The sequence below is a fragment of the Haliotis rubra genome, unplaced genomic scaffold, assembly GCF_003918875.1.
Source record: "Haliotis rubra isolate DU_JTF1 unplaced genomic scaffold, ASM391887v1 Scf95, whole genome shotgun sequence".
In the NCBI taxonomy this organism is placed as follows: Eukaryota; Metazoa; Mollusca; class Gastropoda; order Lepetellida; family Haliotidae; genus Haliotis; species Haliotis rubra.
In genome coordinates, this window is record NW_025767690.1 from 664,384 (window position 1) to 689,352 (window position 24,969).

Genomic DNA, 24,969 nt, shown 5'->3' on the forward strand with positions numbered 1-24,969 from the left:
TAGACCGTCCGTCTGAAATCTAACCCGTCTCAGGCTGTGGGACGGGCCTTATTTCATACACTGGTTACAAACGCCCAGTTTATTGTTTTTGTAGATAGTTGAGACTGTTTATTCTCTGGCTTTGAATTTTAATATGTTTTTGCATATTTATGTTCAGAAATGGCTCGTGATCGCTGGCTTCATCATCTGGACTACTTGATAACGCTAGTCGGTTACAGCGTTGGTGGCGGGACCATTCAGAAGTTCCCGTACCTGTGTATGCGAAATGGTGGGGGTAAGTACAGGTACCTATCGATATCTTGGTTCGATAACATCTCCACTGAGACCATGGTTAAATGACATTCACCACTTAGAAGACTACCCATTTCAGACCTTGGTTAGATGCTATCCCCACTAAGACCCGGGTTAGATGACGTCCCCAGTAATACCCGAGTTAGATGAAGTCACCAGTGAGACCTGGGTTAGATGACGACCTCATTGACACCCAGGTAAGATGACGCTTCCACTGAGACACAGGTTAGATGACACCCTCAATGAGACCATAGTTAGATGACGTCCCCAATTGAGACCTGGGTTAGATGACATCAGAATTAAAACCCGGATTAGATGATGTACCTATTGAGATCCGGGTTAGATGAAATCCCCATTGAAGCCCGAGTTAGATGACGTCCCCACTGAGACATTGGTTAAATGACGTCCCCACTGAGACCCGGGATAGATGACGTCTCCACTGAGACCTGGGTAAGATGACGACCTCATTGACACCCAGGTAAGATGACATCCCCACTGAGGCACGTACTGTTAGATGACGTCCCCATTGAGACCTGGGTAAGATGATGACCTCATTGACACCCAGGTAAGATGACGCTCCCACTGAGACACGGGTAAGATGACACCCGCACTGAGACCCGAGTTAGATGACGTCCCCAACTGAGACCTGGGTTAGATGACATCAGAATCAAAACACGGATTAGATGATATCCCCATTGAGACCCGGAATAGATGACGTCCTCATTGAGACCCGGGTTAGATGACGTCCCCACTGTGATGACGTCCCCATGGAGATGACGTCCCCATTGAGACCTGGATTACATGACGTCCCCATTGCGACCAGGATAAGATGACGTCCCCAATGAGATGACGTCTCCATTGACATGACGTCCCCATTGAGACCCAAGTTAGATGACGCCCCCACTGAGATGACGTCCCCATTGAGACTCGAGTTACATGAAGTCCCCATTGAAGCCCGAGTTAGATGACGTCCCAATTGTGACCCGGATAAGATGACGTCCTCACTGAGATGACGTCCCCATTGAGACCCAGGTAAGATGACGTACCAACTGAGACATGGGTTAGATGACGTCCCCATTGCGACGTAGGTAAGATAACGTCCCCACTGAGATGACATCCCCATTGAAACCCGGGTTAGATGACATCCCATTGAGACCAGGAATGGATGACATACCCATTGTCAGCCGGTTAAGATGACGTCCCAACTGAGATGACGTCCCCATTGCGACCCAGGTAAGATGACGTCCCCACTGAGGCACGGGTTAGATGAAGTCCCCACTGAGACCTGGGTAAGATGACGACCTCATTGACACCCAGGTAAGATGACATCCCCACTGAGGCACGTACTGTTAGATGACGTCCCCATTGAGACCTGGGTAAGATGATGACCTCATTGACACCCAGGTAAGATGACGCTCCCACTGAGACACGGGTAAGATGACACCCGCACTGAGACCCGAGTTAGATGACGTCCCAAATTGAGACCTGGGTTAGATGACATCAGAATCAAAACACGGATTAGATGATATCCCCATTGAGACCCGGGATAGATGACGTCCTCATTGAGACCCGGGTTAGATGACGTCCCCACTGTGATGACGTCCCCATGGAGATGACGTCCCCATTGAGACCTGGATTACATGACGTCCCCATTGCGACCAGGGTAAGATGACGTCCCCGATGAGATGACGTCTCCATTGACATGACGTCCCCATTGAGACCCAAGTTAGATGACGCCCCAACTGAGATGACGTCCCCATTGAGACTCGAGTTACATGAAGTCCCCATTGAAGCCCGAGTTAGATGACGTCCCCATTGCGACCAGGGTAAGATGACGTCCCCAATGAGATAACGTCTCCATTGAGATGACGTCCCCATTGAAGCCCGAGTTAGATGACGTCCCAATTTTGACCCGGATAAGATGACGTCCCCACTGAGATGACGTCCCCATCGAGACCCAGGTAAGATGACGTACCAACTGAGACATGGGTTAGATGACGCCCCCATTGCGACCTAGGTAAGATAACGTCCCCACTGAGACGTCCCCACTGAGATGACATCCCCATTGAAACCCGGGTTAGATGACATCCCATTGAGACCCAGAATGGATGACATACCCATTGTCAGCCGGTTAAGATGACGTCCCAACTGAGATGACGTCCCCATTGCGACCCAGGTAAGATGACGTCCCCACTGAGGCACGGGTTAGATGAAGTCCCCATTGAGACGTCCCCACGTAGATGACGTCCCCACTGAGATGACGTCCCCATTGAGATGACGTCCCCATTGAGACCCAGGTAAGATGGCGTCCCAACTGAGACACAGGTTAGAATACGTCCCCATTGCGTCCCAGGTAAGATTGCGTCCCCACTATGGCATGGGTTAGATAAAGTCCCCATTGACACGTCCACACTGAGATGACGTCCCCACTGAGATGACGTCCCCATTGAGGTGACGTCCCCATTGAGACCTGGGTTAGATGACGTCCCCATTGAGATGACGTCCCCATTGAGACCCGGGTTAGATGACGTCCCTATTGAGACCCGGATTAGATGACTTACCCATTGTGACCCAGATGAGATGACGTCCCCACTTAGATGACGTCCCCATTGAGATGATGTCCCCATTGAGACCCGGGTTAGATGACGTAACCATTGAGAAGACGTCCCCATTCAGACCCGGGTGAGATGACGTCCCCACTGAGACACGGGTTAGATGACGTCCCCATTGCGACCCAGGTAAGATGACGTACCCATTGAAATCCGGGTTAGATGATGTCTCAATTGAGATCAGGGTTAGATGACGACCCAATTGGCATCTGGGTTAGGTGACGTCAACACTGAGACACGGGTTAGATAACATCCAAATTGGAGGCAAGAGTCAACAAAATTTACCAAGTCGTCGGTGAGACGTTTTCCGGGTGCTTTTTGTTTGTTTGTTGTTTAACGACGCACTCTAGCTGTATGTCAGCTGTTTATAATCTTGTATGGGCCAGAAAATCCATGTATTTATGACGCTTTTTGGAATTATATACCACATGATAATAATTCATGCCCGGTCGTCTTATGAGGGCCGTGGGGTGGCCTCGTAGGGTAGCCTGGTAGTTAAAGCGTTCAGTCGTCACGTCGAAGATCCAGGTTATTATTGTTATAATAGGATATATATATAGCGCACATATCCTCGCAACTAGTACATGCTGCTCAAGGCGCTGTTGTTTTTTCCTCGATCATAGGATGCCAATTTCAACGGCACATCGTATTAAAGTACTGTCGGAAATAGGAAAAAAATGTATTTTCTCATTTATCTCTACAATTTATGTAGTTGATATGTGCAAGTGTGAAATATCTGTGGTATAGTGGTAGGGACATAGGAAACGTAGAAAAGGGACTTTACTGGGGAGAGATTAGTGCAGAAATGAGCAAGGTGGGTTTTTCCTAAGTCCAAAACGATTTATTTGGAACAGACAATGGCTTTATGCAAATTAGTGTGCGACGATATTGCATTACAAAGGACACTTTTTAAATGCCCAATTTGAAATTAGACGTAGTTTCATTGTAAACGATAGCTGGTGTAAAACAATAATAACTTTCATGCTGGAACTAGTAAGGATGTAGCTACCATGGAGTCTCACTGTCTCACTATAGAACGAAACAGATAGGAGGGTTCGTCTCAAAAGCAAAACCTGGACAGGTGTCGCAGACGATCGTTGGGGTCGGGCTGGGGAATAGAGATAGCTAAGATAAGATAATCCTTTAGGGCAATTATACTGGGGAATTACACGGCATGTCGTAACAAATGACAAATAATATCCAGTTATGTCGATCTTCGCGATCGGGTGGTCACGCTACCTATATATTTTGAGACATTTAATACGATGCGTTTCTATGGTTATCAGGTATCATACTCTTTTACATATCTCAACATAAACTTCATGAAAGAAAGACACGTAAGATCTTAATCAATAGATGAGGCATAGTCAACACACATAAAAAATCACAAAATATCTTTGAGATGATCCCTTGTGCCTGTAGGCAGCACATGCATTTCATGCCAGGTGAGTCGACGGTCCGTCGTCATACCTGGCTGAGCGACCTAATTGCCATCTATAGTCTGATCTATTGTTTTCAGCGGCTATTCGTATTTTTTCTAAGTTTTGCCCGATTTTACGAGTAAACATGCTTTTCTGGATATCTTATTACGCATCCCACTGAACGCGCAGGTAGGCCGATGTGGGTTATTTCGACATATGCTATTTGCAGTTGTATAAATATTAGGGATACAGAGAAACAGCCTAAAAAAGGTTTTTTTTTCTATTTCCAACAGTACTTTGGCAATCTCAACTCCCTGTGGACCATAGATCTCTTGCAGCCACTAGGCGCACTATGTTATTGCGGCTTTTCTATCCATGCAAAGTACCTATATTCACAGCTGGGTGGACTGGGACCAATAGTCACGGTACTTTGCCAAAGTTCACTAAACGTTGCTGTACCCGCAACTAGGTGTTTGCACGTATTCATGTGGCCACCATCTAGTCATTTACCAACGGCTTCGTGGGTTCGTTTAAGTGCACAGGGTTGTGTACTGAACACTAGGGGTTGTGACCACACTGAAAGAGTCTGCACACAAAGATGACTCCAAGGTTTCTACACCCGGTCACAGGTGGGCTCGACCCCGGCAACTCGAGCTCGCTGTATCACTAGCCTAGCGCCTTAAACAGCTCGCCCACTATTCAGATTAGTCTGTACACGTGGGAGCGGTGTATGTAGACTTGTATGTAGATTAATAATTATGATTATCACTATCGTGTACTCTCTGTTTCAACAGGTGCTTTCCTCATAGTCTTCATGCTGTTTACGGTGATCGGCGCCATTCCCTGTGTGTTTGTGGAGATGGTGATTGGCCAGTTCTCTCAGAGTGGTCCTGTCACAGTGTGGAACATGTGTCCTCCGTTTAAAGGTAAGCTGTTTATGTACTTGGTTTTGTTTGTATGACAAACATTTTATTTCTGTGTTTCTTTTAACGCCGCACACAACAATTTTCCAGCTGAGGTGTGTGTGTGTGTGTGTGTGTGTGTGTGTGTGTGTGTGTGTGTGTGTGTGTGTGTGTGTGTGTGTGTGTGTGTGTGTGTGTGTGTGTGTGTGTGTGTGTGTGTGTGTGTGTGTGTGTGTGTGTGTGTGTGTGTGTGTGTACTGAGTTCATTTACACCTGTTTTGACGAGAGATTCAGTGGTCATTGAACCCCACCCTGGATCCGCCTATGGACTGTCCCTTACAGAACTGGGACGCCTCAGCCGGTGATTCGTGGCTTCGTTCAAACTAACCTGGTTGTAAGTAACAGAGTCTGGACCAAATGCTCCGGTGATCAACAGCATGAGCATCGATCTTCGCAATTCGGATACGATGAAACTAGTCAGAAAGCCTGCGCAACCGATCCCGATCTTTTGGGCTTGAGTTTGCTTTGATTTTGTTTGCCTGCGTGTGTGCGTGCGTGCGTGAGTGTGTAGAAAGCTACATGATTGTGGTTTTACAGGAATAGGGCTGGGGACAGTGGCCATCACGTGGACACTCTCTACCTACAACTTGGCTATATTTTCCTGGTACCTGTACTACTTCTTCAATTCCTTCTCGACATACCTCCCATGGACGCTTTGCAGCAATGACTGGAACACGGTCACCTGTGTAACCCATGACACACACGTCAACAACACCATCTCAACAAACATCACCATCGGGGGAATGACAGCCGCAGAGGAATATTGGAGGTAGGTGACAGTCTTGAACGCCGCACTCAGCAATATTCCAGCTTAGCAAGTCTGACCACCAGATCCCGTTAGTCGCCTCTCACAACAAGGATGGGTTGCTGAAGACAAGTATCAGTCGTGAGGAGAGAGGGGAATATTTCACAAAATCCCATTGGGAAGGCACAATGGTTTACATTACCTTGAATATTCAATATTCCCTCTTGAAAACACAAAATCATATCTGGGAGAGCTATTAATCAGCTCAAAGTAGTCAGTAAATCCTTTGGAATTCCATCAATTGCTAAATTCAATTCAGTTTATCTTGTAATTTCAACATATAATCTTGAATTTAAAACTTAATAGTCAACAGTATTTCAATTTTCAAAACAGTTTTCAAGATGTGTGTACAAGGTACATGCCATATATTAGTCTTAGCAACGATGACCGTCATTATATTGGTGACAGTGTGTGGAAGGTGGACGACTGGGAATGTATTGTCACCTTATGCATGTGACCTTTTTCGAAAACCTTTGGTAACCCAGCAGTGTGTGGGTACCAGGTAGGATGTGTCGTTGGCCTTCTGTACCTCACAGTAATTTAGATTGTATACTCCCCATGGAGATGAGAATTGACAGTGACAATATATAAGTACCAAAAACGAGAGTTCATTGTAAAAGGTATTTGGCGCATAGGAAAATTGATCATCCTATTCAGGTTCAAGGTACTGGACATAACCGAAGGTTTAGAGAATCTTGCTGGGATGAGATGGCCGTTGGTCGGTTGTTTGGCTGTCACAATGTGCGTGGTCTTGCTGTGTCTGATATGGGGAATCAGAGTTTCAGGAAAGGTAATGTAATATTATTTGTATCAATGTAACGTCAAAACAGCTTTCCATTGTCAAGGAGGCTTTTTACGTGAAGCTTTTGAATGCCATATCGTATCTGATAATTTCGATCCTAAAATTAAGAGTCTTGCTGTATGAACATAATCAACACCCACGCTTTGAACCAACACAGTGAACAAGAAAAGATTCTACAGCAATCTCACATGTATGTGTTCGCCATATCTTAATAATCATCTCGGAATCGCAGACCAGTTAACTGACAGCATGTCAGCCTTCTAACGTCCAAGACTTGAAGTAAATGTATTACTACACAGTGTCACTTTGGCAGTCATGGGGTAGTCCTGTGAACAGATTTCTTATCCAATGACTTTATTATTTTGGTATATTTGTTACAAAGGTTTTCAAAGGTTCCACATCTCTTATTCGGAGGAACTATCTTTTCAGAGATGCAACTGGTTATTGTGGTCTGGTAGTGTCGAAACGACGTCACACATTGTAAATGTAATTCTGTCTACATCCTTGGGTTGTCCGTATGGTTTTTTTCTGTTTCTTATTTCAAGTCCACCGTTATGCTTCGTACCGACGCAAACTATACAAGATTTTCACCTCAATTTTCAAATTTCAAATTATGCCCCAGTGTGAATAAGAATATACGTATACCCTTGCACACACATAAAACCCCAGATCACTTCAATCTTTCTTCATTTACATTCATAAAAAAATGTTTTCGAAGCAAAGCGATTCGATCTACCTTACATAAATTAACGACTGCTAACAAATCACCATCAAAATAAGTTTGTCTTTCATTTATTTATAATTTCCGTTGGCCCGTCAACTCTCATCCTTGTTCAAGTTGTGATGAGAAACCTATTAAAATACTGATGGCTTTTGGTACAAATTAGGGATATATAATATGTGAATTGATATTGACAAGCTCCGACCTGCATGCAGACCTCTGTACTCTTGAAAGTTTACGCTTACACAAAGAGAAAGCCATTTCTTACAAAAATACTTTTCATGATGAATTACATATTGTTTCATCTGATTTGATGAGCTGTGTCACTGCGTGTCCTCGTACCCTGATGGCAGGGGAAATTGTTTATATACTGATCAAAATAAGACACTTCACACTTGGAGAAATGAATTATATTGCTACTGCTAAGATCTGAGGGCATCACATACTAGAAACCGGCAATGGGATCTCTTTTGTTCTAATGTAGCGTTAACTAAGATCTTATTCATGATCAGTTATGACGATCATACACAGTCAACGAATTACTTTGTGCGGCACTGAACAACATTCACACACACACACACGCACACACACACCCCTCGTCTGAGTCAATAACATATACACTTGGAACATAATTAAGCACCACCGATTTTGTTCATAGTGCCATAAAACTGAGCATCTAGTACCATTAGTATGTATACTGGAAAGCTTAAACGCCGTTGTTTCCTGAAAGTTGATATTTTGGACTAATAATGACAACAAAATCATGAAAATTTGCAATATTTCAATTTACAAAATGACATGCTTCAGGACGCCATTTGTATTGAAAGGCTGACGTCTCACAAGGCTTGCTAAATCCCGATCCTCAACTTGAAACGTCTTTCGGGGTTGACCTGGCCTTGGTCAGTCCTTATCCTTGTTGGTTTGACGGTGTTTTTGAACAAGTCGACTCATGACGGTGTGGTGAATGTCAAGCTGTAGCACAAGAGCCCTGCACGACATCCCGGTGTCATGCATTCCAATAATTTGCCATGTTGTAGCTTCTGGTAGTCACCTTCGTGCCATTGTAATAGATACTGGTAAAATCGTTTAAAGGTTTTGGCGTTTTACAGTTAGCCGCATTGAGTTAACAGTGCTTTTTGAGACAATCGTGGGTAGTTTGATTCAACTGCATATTGGGATGTGTTTTGGCGATTGATTTAGCAAAACCTTTAAACAATATTGAAAGGGAATACAGTTCAAATAATAGTCATCGTTACAATTCAAGATTTATCATTAGGTAAGTCAGTAACTTGAAATATGTTAGGGTGTCTTAATTAAGTTCCATGTGTTTTTTTTGTGGTTGAACAGCCAGGACAACCACGATCTTCTTTTAGTTGACTTAACACAATACATTCATTATAAAATGCAATTCAATATTAGGGGCAGAGGTGGGTAGCCTAGTGGTTACAGCGTTCGCTCGTCACGCCAAAGACCGGGTTCGATTCCCCACGAATACAATTTGCGAAGCCTATTTCTGGTGTCCCCCGCCGTGATAATGCTGGAATATTGTGAAAAGCGGTTTAAACTAAACTCACTCACTCACAATTCAATGTTCATGTGTATAGATATGTCTTTTTCAAATAGATTGTGTACGTCACCGTGGGTATCCCATACTTGCTGAACACGATCTTCCTGATCCGAGGCTGCCTGCTACCAGGATCTGCTGAAGGAATATACTATTATATATACCCTGATTTTGAGATGCTTCGGGATCCAAATGTATGTTTGATAATGTCAAATAAAGTATATAAATTTAGACCGATAATCTTTTGCTATTTTTGATTGTATAATGCTTTTAATACATCAATACCGTAGGTTGAAGAAAATGTTTTATATAAGTTCATGATCTAATCTTTGTGTTAATTTTAATATCAGATTAAAAATCTGTTTTGAATATCTACACACCTGTGTTACTTGAGCGAGGGGCGGTGGGGTAGCCTAGTGGTTAAAGCTTTCGCTCGTCACGTTGAAGACCCGGGTTCGATTCCCCACATGGGTACAATGTGTGAAGCCCAATTCTGGTTTCCCCGGTCGTGATATTGCTGGAATATTCCTAAAAGCGGCGTAAAATTCACCTCACTCATTCCTTGAACGAAGCTCGGCTGAGCAGATATAACCTGGCAGTATATGCGTAATGTAAAAGCCTACTAAATGTATCGGGTGAACTGCATATCATGTTACTCCAATGTCTTGGATAGATGCTCATGATGTCAATCACTTGGTTGCCACGTCTAAGGAATTATTGGTGGATCGGGACCAAGGTTCAAATATATACAGACCATTGCATTGAATTCTTTTATTGTTACTTCCAGGTGTGGATGGAGGCATGTGCTTACTCATTCTTCTCCATGGGGATCGGCATGGGCTGCATAATCACACTGTCTGGACACAACAACCTCAAGAACAACTGTTTCAGGTACATCTTCTACTGGATGTAACCTCGTGTGTTCTAGAAATGAGCTTATTACAGACGAAACTCATACATTATGTACGTAGCAGTTAATACATGAATAACCCGTGAAGGTCCGGGATAGAATTGGTCTTCAGCAACCCATGCTTGTCGTAAGAGGTGGCTAACTAAACGGGGATATCATACTCTGAATCATCAAGGACGACCACTTGATGATCAAGGATAACGACATGTGTAAAAGTGTCATGTCAGCAAATATAATTTGTGAATGGATTACAGACTGCCGCTGAGTCAGTATTGTTGTCATGGCCAGATGGATCGTCACTGACGATGGATGTCCAATATCTATTGATAGTCATTACGGGGTACCGCGAACACCCGGGTTAAAATTGATCTTCAGCAACCCATGCTGGTCGTAAGAGGCGACTAACGGGGTCGGGTGATCAGGCTGCAGAATGACTTGACCTAATGGTTTCATTTAATTTTTCACAACAGAATCTCGCCAAAGACTAGCCATGACTGACTAGCCATAACGATCGGGGTCAGAATTTGTCTTCAGCAACCCATATTTGTCGCTAGAGGCGACTAACGGGATCGGGTGGACATGCTCACTGACTTCGTTAACACATGTCATCGTATCCCAATTGCTTAGATTGATGCTCATGATGCTGATTACTGGATTGTCCGATCCAGATTAGATTATATACAGACCGCCGCCATATCGCTGGAATATTGCTTAGTGCGGCGTTAAACAACAAACCAACCAACCAGCAGATTCTCGTGCTTTCTTCGGTTGAGTAGTGAGGACCCACAGAGAGTGTGTGTTCGAATCCCGGATGTGACTAGAATCTGTACTAATAATACCAGATATAACGTTGATTTTCTATCAGTTGCATATGCTTTAAATAGAATTGCGGAGCTATAATCCAGATTGCTGTTATAGTAAAACGGGTTTTACTTCGCGAAGTCATTTGAATGTCTTCTTTAAAAACATGAAAAGAAAATATTTGTTAACGCCCAATTGATCAAATGTTCTGCAAATCCAGACAGAAATCTTAGTGACAGTCACCATGTTGTTAATGAGTCAGTTGTCGACCTCGTTCTTTCATGGGACTATGAACGACCATTGCTATAAATTTGTGAATGTGAGGGAATGTAGGTAACATCATTATAGACTTCAAACACTGAGGCCGTTGAATCTTTATTCACAGGGACTCTATAGCAATGTGTCTTACGGACGCTCTCACTACCATCTTCGTGGGGTTTTCTGTCTTCAGTATCATTGGTCACGTAGCCTATATACGTGGACTTGATGTGGAAGCTTTCCAGTCATCAGGTGAATATGTCCTTCACGTAAATTAGTAAAATTACACAATATCAAAATTACGACAAACCATATTTACCAAAATTACAAAGGCATATATTTACTTTATGTATATTAAACTAAACATAGATTTATGTAATTGACAAACCATTGAGGCTTGAATATGTCCACCACATCTCAGCCTTATGACAAAAGGCCATTATGCCATAGACGTAAGCGTGCATCCCGTCAAGATCCGTGTTAGAATTGGTCTTCAGCAACCCATGTTTGTTGTAAGAGGCAATGGAACTAACGGGATCGAGTGGTCAGGCTCGCTGTCTTGGTTGACACATGTCATCGTATCTCAACTGCGTAGATCGATGCTCATGCTGTTGATGACTGGATTATCTGGTCCAGACTCGATTATTTACAGACCACCGTCATACAGCTGGAATATTGCTGAGTGCGATATTAAACAACAAACAAAGTGTGTATCTGTTTGGTGATGTTTATTTCCAATTAGATGCACATAGTAAAAGGTTTCATCATTCGTCCAGTGTGATCGTCACTATGTTCAATTTGTTTCCGGAGATAAAACGAACTAAGACGACTGCATGTTTTGTCTGTTAATAATTATCGTTTTTTAAAGTAATGTTTATTACTTTCGAACTGTTCAAAATATATTCATAATTTGCGGGAACATATTAATTACACATGCATCTGAAAAGTGGTTATTGATAAAACAGTATTTCTCTTACTGGGTTGTCTCAACATTAATCTGAATGGCTTCATTTCAGGGTTCAACCTAGCCTTCATCGTCTATCCCCAGGCTGTGTCAGCACTCCCATGGCCACAATTGTGGTCGGCCTTGACCTTTCTCATGTTGATGTCCTTGATGATTGACTCCATGGTAACAGCACGTCTCTACTTGAAAATGAGAATAATTGATGAAATAATCATATAGTGTTTTAGTTGGGTTTTTTATCTGTTCCCATACATTTACACACTGTTTTTCATTTCATTCCCCAGCCAAATAGCTGGAATATTGTTGAATGAGACGTTAAACAAAACCCAAAAAAGATTATTTCGCGCAGGGCCCCGTTCTGCAAAGCAAACACAGAATGTGTTCACCCTAGCGCTGAGATCGCTTAGTGGAACACAACCCTGGACGAAAGCAAGTGAAACATTGGTCTTGTGTTCAGTTTGTGCCAGCATCAATGCGATGAATAGCTTCTCTTTTTACAACAGCATACGGAAATCCATGTGGTTTGTGTCTTTGTCGTCTACAAAACAAGAAAGGATCAGAAAGTCTCGGCTGAGGCCAGCTTCCGTGTGAAGCTACAAAAACTGATGAAGAGGAGACTTAATTGGAATAAACCCAGTCTGTCCCAGCCAGCTGTCATCCAAAGACTCGTTGCTCTGCATGAAAAGTATGTAGTTATTCCCACTGAAAAGGCCTCAGATAACATAATCCTTATATGTAAATTATCATTACATAAATTGTTTGATGAAAGAGCTTGGTATACGTGACATATCAAATAATGCCACATGTAAGGCCAGTATGTTAACTGAGGAAGCAATCGGCCTAAACCATTCAACGGTGCCATCAACGTTTGGCTAAACTCTAAACCCTGAAGACATGGTCATTCCTCTTTTGTACTCACAAACAGTCTGGATTTCAAAACTTCATAAAATCCGTACAGGGAGAAATTTATTGCTGGTTCCAACAAATGTACCACCAAACCCTTGTCTCAGAGATTGACCATAATCCTTGACACTATCAAAGAAGATATTTGAGGCAAGCGGAATTAATACCATGTGGATTCTAAAAAACACAAAGGATTTGCTTACATTTGTTCAATCTCAGAAGCGGACCGCTTCAAAAGATTTGATTTTCAACATTGTATACCACAACCCCACATAACAAACTTAAGGAAAAACTTCATTTCCTGATTCATGGGGCTTTTGTAAACAAACGTACATATCTATCGTCAGAGGTTCAGAACAATTTGTTAAAAAATGAAAGCATATGTCATTTGAAGTTTACCGAGAAAACAATATGTGAAATGCTGGACTTTTGCATTGACAACATCTTTGTGAAATTTGGAGGTAAAACACTTAACCAAAAAGTAGGCATCCCCATAAGCACCAGCTCCCGTCCTTGCGGATATGTTTCCTTATGCATATGAGTCAGAATTTCTGCTTGGGTTGGCAAAATCAAAACAAGGTCAACTGGCCAAGAAGTTGAACTTAAGCATCCGATACATCGATGATTTAATATCATTCAATTACCAAGTCACCAATTTATCCACCTGAACTTGAAATTAAGGAGACAAGTGAGACTGCCTCAACTTTTTCATATTTGTCCGAGTGACAAAAATTTCTCCACAAGGCTGTATGACAAAAGGGATGATTTCAACTTTCCAATAGTCAACTTCCCCTTCATGTCGAGCAATATTCCAACAGCTTCAGCCTTTGGTGTTTACATTTCACAACTTTTGAGGTTCAATCTTTTAATCAGGATTTTAATGAGCGTCATGTCACTCTTGCTCAGAAGTTGTTTGATCAAGGTTACAACATTCAAGGCCTCAGCAAAGCTTTCAAGAAATTTTATGGTAGACATGTGGAGGAAAATCCAAATGATGTCCGATGCAATTCCCTATGTTGACTTATACCATACGTTCCCGAATTATTTCATCTCTTCGCTAAAATGGCTTTGTGCAAGTTGGTCCAGAACTACAGAAAGACAGATTTCTTAATACTGTTATATTTATTGAATTGTATGCAAAGTTATATGCAGGAAAATACTATTGGGCAGAGAGAACAGTATATTGATCTGAAAAAAGTTGGTATTTGACATACGACCATCACATACAGAAGTGGCTGCAATCATGTTGAAACGTGTATAGTCTCTTAAAATATAACCATTAGGTGTTTATTCCCCGGGGTACGTCATACCAAACAAATGTTACTTGTTACACTGCCTGGTGCATGGTATTTAAGTAATAAAATAATAACTGGTAGGATCATAGTCTGTATTCTGTGTCGGAGTGGGGATCCATGTTAAACTGCAGCCGACCCAGTAGGAACCGTCCACTGGCATCAGTTTACAACAAATTGTTCTTATTATGAAGATAAGTTGTTTTTCGCTTTATGCTTCCAATAGGGCAATGTTTGCTCTGTATAACGATACACCTTATGTGGTGTGGTGTGATGTGGTGTATTTGAATGGTTGTTCTTAATATTTAAAACATTTTTCAGTGTGATTATACTACTTTATAGTTTTCCCAGAAATTATTGAGAAATATTTGTTTTCTAATACTGGTAATGGAATGTTAACATAGGTGTTACATTATGAAGCAAGATAATCAATATTGGCGGCAACTCGTGTAGGCTTAAGAATGAACCTTACTACATCAAGAGTTATCTCCCCTGGTGAAGCAGACGGCTTCCTTTGTTGAAGTGGCAGATTTGACAGCGGAAGAAAAATGAAAGCTCGTTCTAGATGATTTTGAAAGGGGCGCGACGAGTTAGCTGGTAGACATGACATTCGTCTGTCTACAGTATACAGACCTTTGAAGAATATTCAATCAGGAGTTGGGATTGAGAACAAGACAGAGGCAGGGAGGCCAAGGAAGTTCAGTACTACGTATGAATTGGGGAAAGCTGGAAATCATAGAGAATATCAGAAATGAGACGATTAATAGAGGAAGTTCTCAGGTATGTAATGAAACCCAAAAATTACAAAGACTTAACTGGGTGAAGCGCGGAATTCCCTAACCATAGACGAAAGATGCACAAAAAAACAACCTTTAACTGGTGTAGGGCTCACAAAAATCAAGATTGGGATAATGTTTTCGTTTCTGATGAAAGTTCTGTCTGTTTTTTTCCGAACTGTGAGAAAATATGGACAAAAGATACCGTTAAACCTATCTACCAACGCCCAAAACATTTCACTTGTGGGGCGAGATATCACCACGTGGAGTGACGCTGTTGTGTATTGTCACTGGAAATGTGAAGAAGGAACGCTATGTTGACATCATAAATGGTTACCTCCTTCCAACGGCCGGAACACTGTACGAAGATTGCATTCTCCAGCATGACAACGACCCAAAACACACTGGGATACACAAAACATGCAGCGGTTGTCGGACGAAAATGTTCAAATTTTAGAATGGCCAGCCCAGATCTTAACCCTACTGAGAATGTGTGGGGACTAATGAATAGACAGATTAAACCGAAATGGGCTTAGAAATATTGAAGATATGAAGGAAGAAGTGGTCGAATATTGGGATACGCTATCAAATGATTTCCTACAAACTTTGACTGGCAGTGTACCTAGGCGCATTCAGTCGTTTATTGCAGGGCAAGGAGGTCTCAATAAGTACTGAGAAGACACTTAGGCTGTAAGAGAATCATAGCTGAACATATTCATTTAAGTAAAACTTCTGTAGTTTATATACATGTATTAGATATTTTCCGAAACAGTTTTCTCAATAATTTCTGGGAATACTATATATTCAGATACCCAGCTTTGAAATTGTCGTGACGGCTTTGACGGATCAGCTCCAGGTTTGGCAAACCACAGATGTCTCACTGTGTGTTCAGTGCTGCTGTCTTCATCGTTGATTGCTCTTCTGTTCATGACTCGGGTAGGGATTTATAGAAATATATATTCTCGTTATAAATTGGTTACATTTTAAACCACACAAATCCTAATAAGAGCATTCCACGAAAAGACGACGTGAAATTCATTCTGACCATCGGTTTTTGGACCAATTTATTCTTGAAAAGCTCAAAGCATATTTGGACATTGAATTTTATTACTGGCGTTTTTCCGTCCGACATCTTCGTACTTGCAGTGTCATGCGAAAAGCAGCATATGTTTTATTCCAATAATCTGTTTTGCAAATGTGTTCGTAGTTTTTTAAAGCTATGGGGCTGTGGGGTAGCCTAGTGGTTGAAGCGTTCGCTCGTCACGCCAAAGACCCGGGTTCGATTCCCAACATGGGTACAATGTGTGAAGCCCATTCTGGTGTCCCCGGACGTGATATTACTGGAATATTGTTAAAAGTGACGTAAAACTAAACTCACTCACTCACTATTAAAGCTATGTTATTCAAACTTTTATTGCTGTTCCAACACCTTCACAAACATTTGAACAGAATTTGTATGACAAAAATCAAACTTTCAATCATCCTGGTATCTATAAACAAATGAGCTTTTTGCTTCAAACATCGGAACAAATAATACTATACTCAAATAATACTAACAATTTAAGGAAACTATAGGATATTTTGTTCTACTTTCAGGGTGGGATATACGTCCTAACGTTGGTGGACTGGTACGCTACTTTCCCCTCCCTCGTTTTCTTCGCAACAATGGAATGCATCGCGGTCAATTTCTGTTATGGTATGGTTTTCCTCCTCCTAGTTTTTCTTCTTTCTCTCCTTGTTTTCTTTTCCTCTTCCTCATTGTTTTCCTTCTTCCTCCCTTGTTTTCTTCTTCCTCTTCTTCCTTGTTTCTTCTTCCCGTCCTCGTTTTTTCTTTTTCTTCTCCTTCCTCCTCCTTTTTTTTCTTCTTCCGTCATGTTTTCCTCTTATGCCCCATTGTTTTCTCTTCCTCATTGTATTTTTCTTCCTCCTGCTTGCTTTCTCCTTCCTCGTTTTTCTTCTAACTTCTTGTTTTGCTTCTTCTTCCTTGGCTTTTTCATTGTATTTTTCCCTCCTTGCTTCTCTTCCCCTCCTTGCTTTTCTTCTTTCCCTCCTTGTATGTCTTCTTCCCTCCTTGTTTTTCCTGTTCCTCCTAATTGTTTTTCTCCTTCCTCCTTGTTTTTCGTCTTCTTCCTGCTTGTTTTTCTTCTACCTCCTTGTTTTTCCTCTTCCTAATTTGTTTTCTTCGTCTCCTTGATTTTCTTCTCCCTTCTCCTTGTTTCTTCTTCCCGTCCTCGTTTTTCTTCTTCTTCTTCCTTTCCTTTTCTTCAGAATTGAAACAGTAAGGCTGCGTCCTGTAAATTAACGAAATCTTGACACTGATATGTGTTATCAGTGATGATCCACGCAAACGATGTAAAGTTGCATGAATTCAACGAAACCCTCACCAAAAGATCGCACTTTTAAGCAACGCTTCCGTGTAAGAATAAGAAACTATCAATCAATCCTCAGTAAAAAAGATCGTTATGATACGGAAGCGTAGTAGGGCCACGGTGAAAGATTTTTTTGGTCTTACTATCTCCTACGTAGTACTTAATATCTCCTACGTAGGACTTAGTATCTCCTACGTAGGAGTTAGTATCTCCTAAGTGGGTATCTCCTACGTAGGACGTAGTATCTCCTACGTAGGAGTTAGTCTCTCCTACGTAGGACTTAGTATCTCCTACGTAGGAGTTAGTATCTACTAAGTGGGTATCTCCTACGTAGGACGTAGTATCTCCTACGTAGGAGTTAGTCTCTCCTACGTAGGACTTAATATATCTCCTACGTAGGACTTCATATCTCCCACGTAGGACTTAGTATCTCCTACGTGGGACATAGTATCTCCTACGTGGGACTTAGTATATCCTACGTAGGACTTAGTATCTCCTACGTGGGACATAGTATCTCCTACGTAGTACTTAATATTTCCTGTAGGAGATGATCGATATACGTTTATATGGATTAATCTGGAACGGTCGACTTAAAGCCCCAGCCACGCACAGAATCTCCTGTTTCACTGTTTCAGTCACTGTAAGAGTCTACAGTCATTCGTTTCATTCATTATTAGTGTCTACAGTTATGTGTTTCATTTACTGTTAGAGTCTACTATCATGTGTTTCAATTTACTATTAGAGTCTACTGTTTCCTTCACTATTAGAGTCATGTGTTCAACTAATTGTTGCACATTAGTACTGTGTTGGACCGACTGTTATACTTTACTGCCTTGCGTTCAGTTTGCTCTACTATTACGCGTTGCAGTTAGTTCACTGCTATATGTTGCACTTTGTTACACTTTACTATTATGCATTGGATATTTCAGAGGTCGTTGCACATGAATCATGATCTGCGTGTACAGACGTGTCTTAGACTATAGGTGGCAATCTATGTGCACTAATCTCCTTATATTTATACATATTACTATAATGACATTTCTTTGCCTTTTGAATTTCGTATTGTTTTACGCCGCACTCAACACTTGTCCACCCCAGTCAAGTCAACCTGTAAACAATTACGAATAAAACCGCAAACGAGCGTTGCATCCGATCCAACCTAGCCCTATAAAGACAAGCAACAACTTGCGGAGGTCGTGTTATAACCCGAGTTTCATATCACAACCTCACCCCAACCATCCCACCCACCTGTGTGTGTGTGTGTGTGTGTGTGTGTGTGTGTGTGTGTGTGTGTGTTTGTGTGTGTGAATAGATGTATGTATGATAGATTAAACATAACCATACCCAAACCTCCATAACTGCAATTAGAACAGGGTCCACGTCACCCTAACGTAATACACACACAATAACACTGTACAGTAACACTGCGTTAGTGTCATGAATATTCACTGACTCACATTTCGACTATCTAACGTCCTGCATAGCCAAACATTTCTCAACTTAATAACCATCCTTAAAAAGGATATATTAAGTCCTACGTAGGAGATACTAAGTCCTACGTAGGAGATAGTAAGTCCTACGTAGGAGATAGTAAGTCCTACGTAGGAGATGCTAAGTCCTACGTAGGAGATATTAAGTCCTACGTAGGAGATACTAAGTCCCTACGTAGGAGATATTAAGTCCTACGTAGGAGATGCTAGAGTCCTACGTAGGAGATAGTAAGTCCTACGTAGGAGATTGTGACTTAAAATATTTTTCACCGTGGCCCTACTACGCTTCCGTATTATGATGCTATTTCTAAGTGTCAGAAATATTTGATTTAAGTATGATTTTGGCTATGCATAGATCAGTCAGGATGTTGGCAATGTTAATTATTTCATATCCTTGTTTAAGCAGAGACTTTCGGATATAATTCTAACGAATGTTTTACTCCTCCCAATTTAAGACACTTTTAAATGTTGGCAGATATTTAAATTCTGATGTTCCTTTGAGTCTCAGATCTGCACTGTCCAAATTTAGATGTGTTAATTCTAATTTAGCAGTTGAAACTGGAAGACACAATAAAGTTAATTACAATGAGAGATTATGTTTATTTTGTAAATTGAATGACAAAAATGTTATTGAAGATGAATTTCATGTACTCCTTAAGTGTGAACGTTTTCCTGATTTAAGGTTATGATATATTTAGAAATATTTGACTGATTTTGATCCAAATGCCAATTTTATCAACATTATGAAATCACTTTTAATGTATCATTAAAGATGTTAGAATTTGTTTGTTTCATGTACTTTAGCGCATTAGAAATGTTCCTCTTACATAGCATGTGCACTGAATCATCAATAATACTGTAGAATGGGCCTGTGGCCTTTTACTGAGTAAACTTCTGTCGGTCTGTCGGTCTATTTCTAAGTGACGTTTAGTACTTCTCACTCAATCCCCGACAGAAGACTTCACTATCTACAATCCCATCCATGTGAAGGTCGGACCTTTCGTTCAACCCTCAACAGAAGATTTCTATATTATTGCGCAATTCTCTGTGAGGCTTAATCAATCAACCTCTTTATGTGATACACATGTTGTAATGTTTGTACAGGAACACAACAGCTTCAACAAGACATACGAACAATGTGGGGCAAGACCGCACCTCGATGGATCAGCTTCTGCATGCGCATCGTGTGCCCATTGCTCCTGTTGGTATGTACACCTGTTTGTCAGGGTTTTGTCGCTAATATTTACAGATCTGCTACATGAACCTGCCTTCATCGCATGGGAGTGTATACGATGTGTTGGACTAGCAATTATGTTTGAAAGGACGGGTCTGCTCTGTTTGAAATACATGTGTCAAGAATGATTAGTTCCCAATGGAATTAGTTCCGCCAGGAACATATATTATTCGCGCAAATCTATCCCTCCCAGTCAAATTGAGGATACGTAAGTGGAACAATTTTGCTTTGATTAAGAAAAATCAGTTTGTATATTTTAGGACCAGATTACATTTAGATAACAGTGTTAGGGTTAGGGTTTAAGTTATGGTTAGGGTTAGATTTACGGTTGAAAGAATTAGGGTTACTTTAAGAGAAACTCTTCACTTGGAAATATATTTTGGACCACAAAACACTGTGTTATGGGGGCAAATACGCCAGATAATTCAGTACAAAGGAAATGTTCCTTACTGGACCAGAAACTGTATGGTACTCGGCTGTGTAATTTCAGCATCTTCCTTAAATGATTGCGATCATGCTGTGTATTGTCCTTACCTGTGAGGAGCGGTGGGGTGGCTAAGTGGTTAATTATTCTTTCATACCGCCGAAGCCACGGGTTCAATTCGTGACATGGATACAATGCGTGAAGCTTTTGTCTTTCGTCCCCGACGTGATATTGCTGGAGGCGGTGTAAAACCATACTAACTCTCCATAACTCAGCTATATGGTGGCGGTATGTAAATAATAGAGTTTGAACCAGACAATCCAGTGATCAACAGCATAAGCCTCGATCTACACAAGTGGGATACGATGGCGTGTGTCAACCATGTCAGCAAGACTGACCACCCGATCCCGTTAGTCGCCTGAAGATCAATTCTAACCGGATCTTCACGGGTCACTCCCCATAAGGTGATCGAGACTCCTTTATAAGGTCCAAAAGTAACTATGGTATTTCGAATGTGAAAATACACTGTCTAGTGTTATCTCGTTAGAAGTGGGGATAATGCTGCTAAAACGTCTTGGTCCAAACTTTGAACATCAACTTTGAAAACCATCTTGAATGCCGATATGGAGCTTTTCATTATTAATCACGCGATCATGCGTGAAGCCCATTTCTGGCGTCCCCTTCGTGATATTGCTGGAATATTGCAAAAAACGGCGTGAAACCATACTCACTCCTCCCTCAGCAGTGACTAAATAACAGGATATTATCTTTTTGTTCCAGGTTATCTTCACCTTCTCTCTCTACTCGTACCGACCTCCTCAGTACGCTGAGTACGTCTACCCCACCTGGGCCACCGTCGTGGGCTGGATGATCTCCATGGCTTCCATCCTTCCCTTCCCCGTCTTCTTTGTTTGGACAGTGTACCACACAAGCGGAACCACGGTCGTAGAGGTCAGACCCTAACGCTTTGATATTCTGGGGATGGGGGTGACTGGTGACTCGTGGGTGGGACGTTAGGACATATATTCCACCCTGAAACACCTGAATTGTTATCACAATGTGAAACAATACTGAATCTTACTTTTGCGCAAAGGAAGGTGTCGTAAGAGGCGACAAACGGCGATCGGGTGGTCAGGCTCGCTGATTTGGTTGACACGTCATCGTATCACCACTACGGAGATCGATGTTCATACTGTTGGTCACTGGATTGTCTAGTCCAGACTCGATTATTTACAGACAGCTACCATATAGCTGGAATACTTGTAAGTATTTAAAAAAAACAGCCAGCGTAAGGAAGGACAAAGTTATCCTTTTCGCAAACACTTGCTGTTATCACAATTTGAAGCAATACTGAGTCCTTGTTTTGCGTGAGGAAGGACATAATTTCATTTTCGCAAACATTTTGTCTTCACAAAGTTGTTATATAGATGATATTATATGAGTGTCCATGGCATGCTATGTTTATGATACGGGTGCCTAAATGTTGGTATTTCTCGAGCGAGAGCGAGGTGAAAATATTCCGATATTTAGGCACGAGTGTTGTAAACATAGTATGGTAAAGGCACGAATATAATATTCTATTACCGAAGTTGCCAAATTGAGCAAAATACACCCAAATCTACTTTCAAACATAGGTTGGCTACCTGCCCCCGTTGCATGTAGAACGCAACGTCATAGAAGAAAGCGTGACGTCATAGCATTGTTCATGACGTCACGTCATCATGACAAAGTGATATATGGCCCATGGGCATCGTATGAAAAATATGAACCCCGATATTTTCGCCCTCGTAGGTAATAAAAATATGTATCTACCACCTTTGATTGAAATACCCATATGTTCCACATGTTGTACACGCAAGGTCAGGGGAAGGCTAATCACGTTTTGGTGTATATTTCATTCAACACACGTATGTGTAAATGTATGTATAAAGGCCAAACTTAATGTCAATTTTCCATAGAGACAGGTGCGCGTTAAATGCAAATATGAGGAAATACGTGAAATGGATAAATGACAGATTAAATATACGGTGAAATATATTCCTGAGTAATTGGAATTACTGAGACATTAGAGTGATGCGATAGTTAAATGTTTCACATCCATTTTATCACCCTATATGTGAGGGCGAGTAGATTGAATTTTTAAAATATATCGTATTTATATCCTACAACACATCACAATTTAATTCTGGACACCCAAAGTCCAGAAACTCTCTGCACTGTGGCCACTTGCTGCCAAAGGATTTTACAAAATTAAACATGTAGTTGTCTTGAATATATGATAAGAATGAAAACACCTTTTTGTTTTCAAAAACTCTAAATTTAAACTCGCTCGCCCATGGACGAGAATATTTACTGTTGCTCAAAATACATGTTTTTTTCGGAGGTTATAAATGAATGAAAGTATGTTTTAAATTAAATTGTGACGTGCTCTACATTATCCCTCTTTAAATACAGTGCGAGCCTGCTGTTACAGAGTTGTGTAGCCGACGCCACATTACTAATTATTAATGCTGTTAATGCTTATTTTTTTCAGAAACTTGAAAAAGCGATCCGACCAAACAAAAATAAGGGTGGCCGAATACATACTGATAACGAGAATCAGGACGTCAGCTTTCCTACCATGCTGCAGGAGAGTTTGTGTGACAATACAGATCTGGGGGTAGAAGAAGTAGAAAATGCTCGCAGTGTTGAAACCAATATTATCAACTTATGACCTCCTTATTGTCCCTCTCAACAAGTTTTTGATTATCATATCACATTGCTTCACTTTCCGCAATCCCCATATGAGGAAGCAAGAGGGTTTACAAAATGGTAAACCCTCACTAACAACTGTAACGTTGCAGTGATGAAAAAAAAGAAACCAAACAACCCTCAGAGAGAATTTATTGCCATGGTTTCAATTAATATTGAAGGTGAGAGTCATAGACCGGCCTTCCTTTCACAATCTTTCCGAGCAGAGCATTTTACTTCTTGGTTGTTTGCATTCTTTTCAGGTGTTTCAATCTAACATTATTCCTCCACTTTCCTGGATTTAGCACAAACAAAGTCTCTCACAGGTGCTCTCTGATTAATATAGACAAACAGCTTCACTTCTATGACCTGAAATACATTTGATGAAATATGGACAGTGTTCCTCTGTTTGCTTGTTTATACTATGCAAACTGTCATTTACATTATTACTATTACTAAATGTAGTTTGAAATGTACACTGATGTTTGATATAAATTACCTGTCTGTACGCATATAGTCTGCTCATCAACATTGCTTTGGTACAATCGATGTGGCTGTAGTTGCCTTCAGAGAATGGTTGCTGATGCCAACTGCTCTCCAGTGAGTGAGTGAGTTTAGTTTTCGCCGCACTCTCAGCAATATCCCAGCTATATGGCGGCAGTCTGTAAGTAATCGAGTCTGGACCAGACAATCCAGGGATCAACAGTATGAACATCGATCTCCGCAATTGGGATACGATGACATGTGTCAACCCAGTTACCGAGCCTGACCAGCCGATCCCGTTAGTCACCGACAAGCATGGGTTACTGAAGATCAATTCTAACCCGGGTCTTCACGGGTCACTGCTCTACAAATGCGCCTGACGGCATCTTGGATCAAGTTATGACCAAACGGAATCCCGTGAAACCATTCTTTTTCTTTGTTTTGTTTCAGTGGAGTAGATAGAACGCACCCTTCCTACCTAGGCTTTTGGGGCTGAAAACAAACATGTGGCAATATATACTGGCAACATAAAGAAACTGTGCACACTGAAAATATAAATATAGGCACACAGCGTCTTTATACATAAATACAAGTGTGAACACAGCAAGTGTTGGAGACAATCAAACGCTCATGAACGTGCCAGGCGACGTGACGTCATTGATGGTGGCCTATGGACTTGCAATGTGTTACTGCACGTGCAGCACGTGCAGTCGCTCACAACATGTGAAACTCAGAAATTGCAGTCACTGTCGAAAGCTTGATCGTTGGTCATTCAAACGTTCACAAATTCACATGAGAAGTCACATGCACATCATGCCAAGATTAACATCTGCTCAATGTCAAGAAGCTATTGGAATGGTTCGAGCAGGAATGAGCCCACAACAGGTGGCATCACATCTCAATGCCATCGTAACTCGATGTCTGCATTGACCAGGCGTTATGGAAACAGTAATGACGTCACCGACCACCCACGTTCTGGGCGTCCCCGACGTAACGACGCCAAGACAGGGCAGATAAATTCGGGTGGCTCATCTCAGACACAGGTTGCAGACGGCAGTGACCACGTCCCAAACCATTCCCCAAGCCTTCAATGCTCATTTGGTAGCCTCTGGGCGTCGTCGATGCACTGCTGTGCTTCACGCACATGGCGGTCATACCCG

At 41.6% G+C, this 24,969-nt stretch overlaps 1 protein-coding gene across 1 annotated transcript; it reads left to right on the plus strand.

The window, feature by feature from the left end:
* Positions 1 to 159: 159 nt before the first annotated feature.
* LOC124264902 (sodium- and chloride-dependent GABA transporter 3-like) lies at positions 160 to 23,309 on the plus strand. Its single transcript, XM_046699684.1, has 12 exons — positions 160 to 274; positions 5,116 to 5,247; positions 5,821 to 6,052; positions 6,746 to 6,806; positions 9,235 to 9,369; positions 9,963 to 10,066; positions 11,272 to 11,396; positions 12,161 to 12,273; positions 16,676 to 16,775; positions 20,043 to 20,143; positions 21,377 to 21,547; positions 23,130 to 23,309. The coding sequence occupies exons 1-12, from the start codon at positions 160 to 162 to the stop codon at positions 23,307 to 23,309; spliced, it is 1,569 nt and encodes a 522-aa protein (XP_046555640.1).
* Positions 23,310 to 24,969: the final 1,660 nt, after the last annotated feature.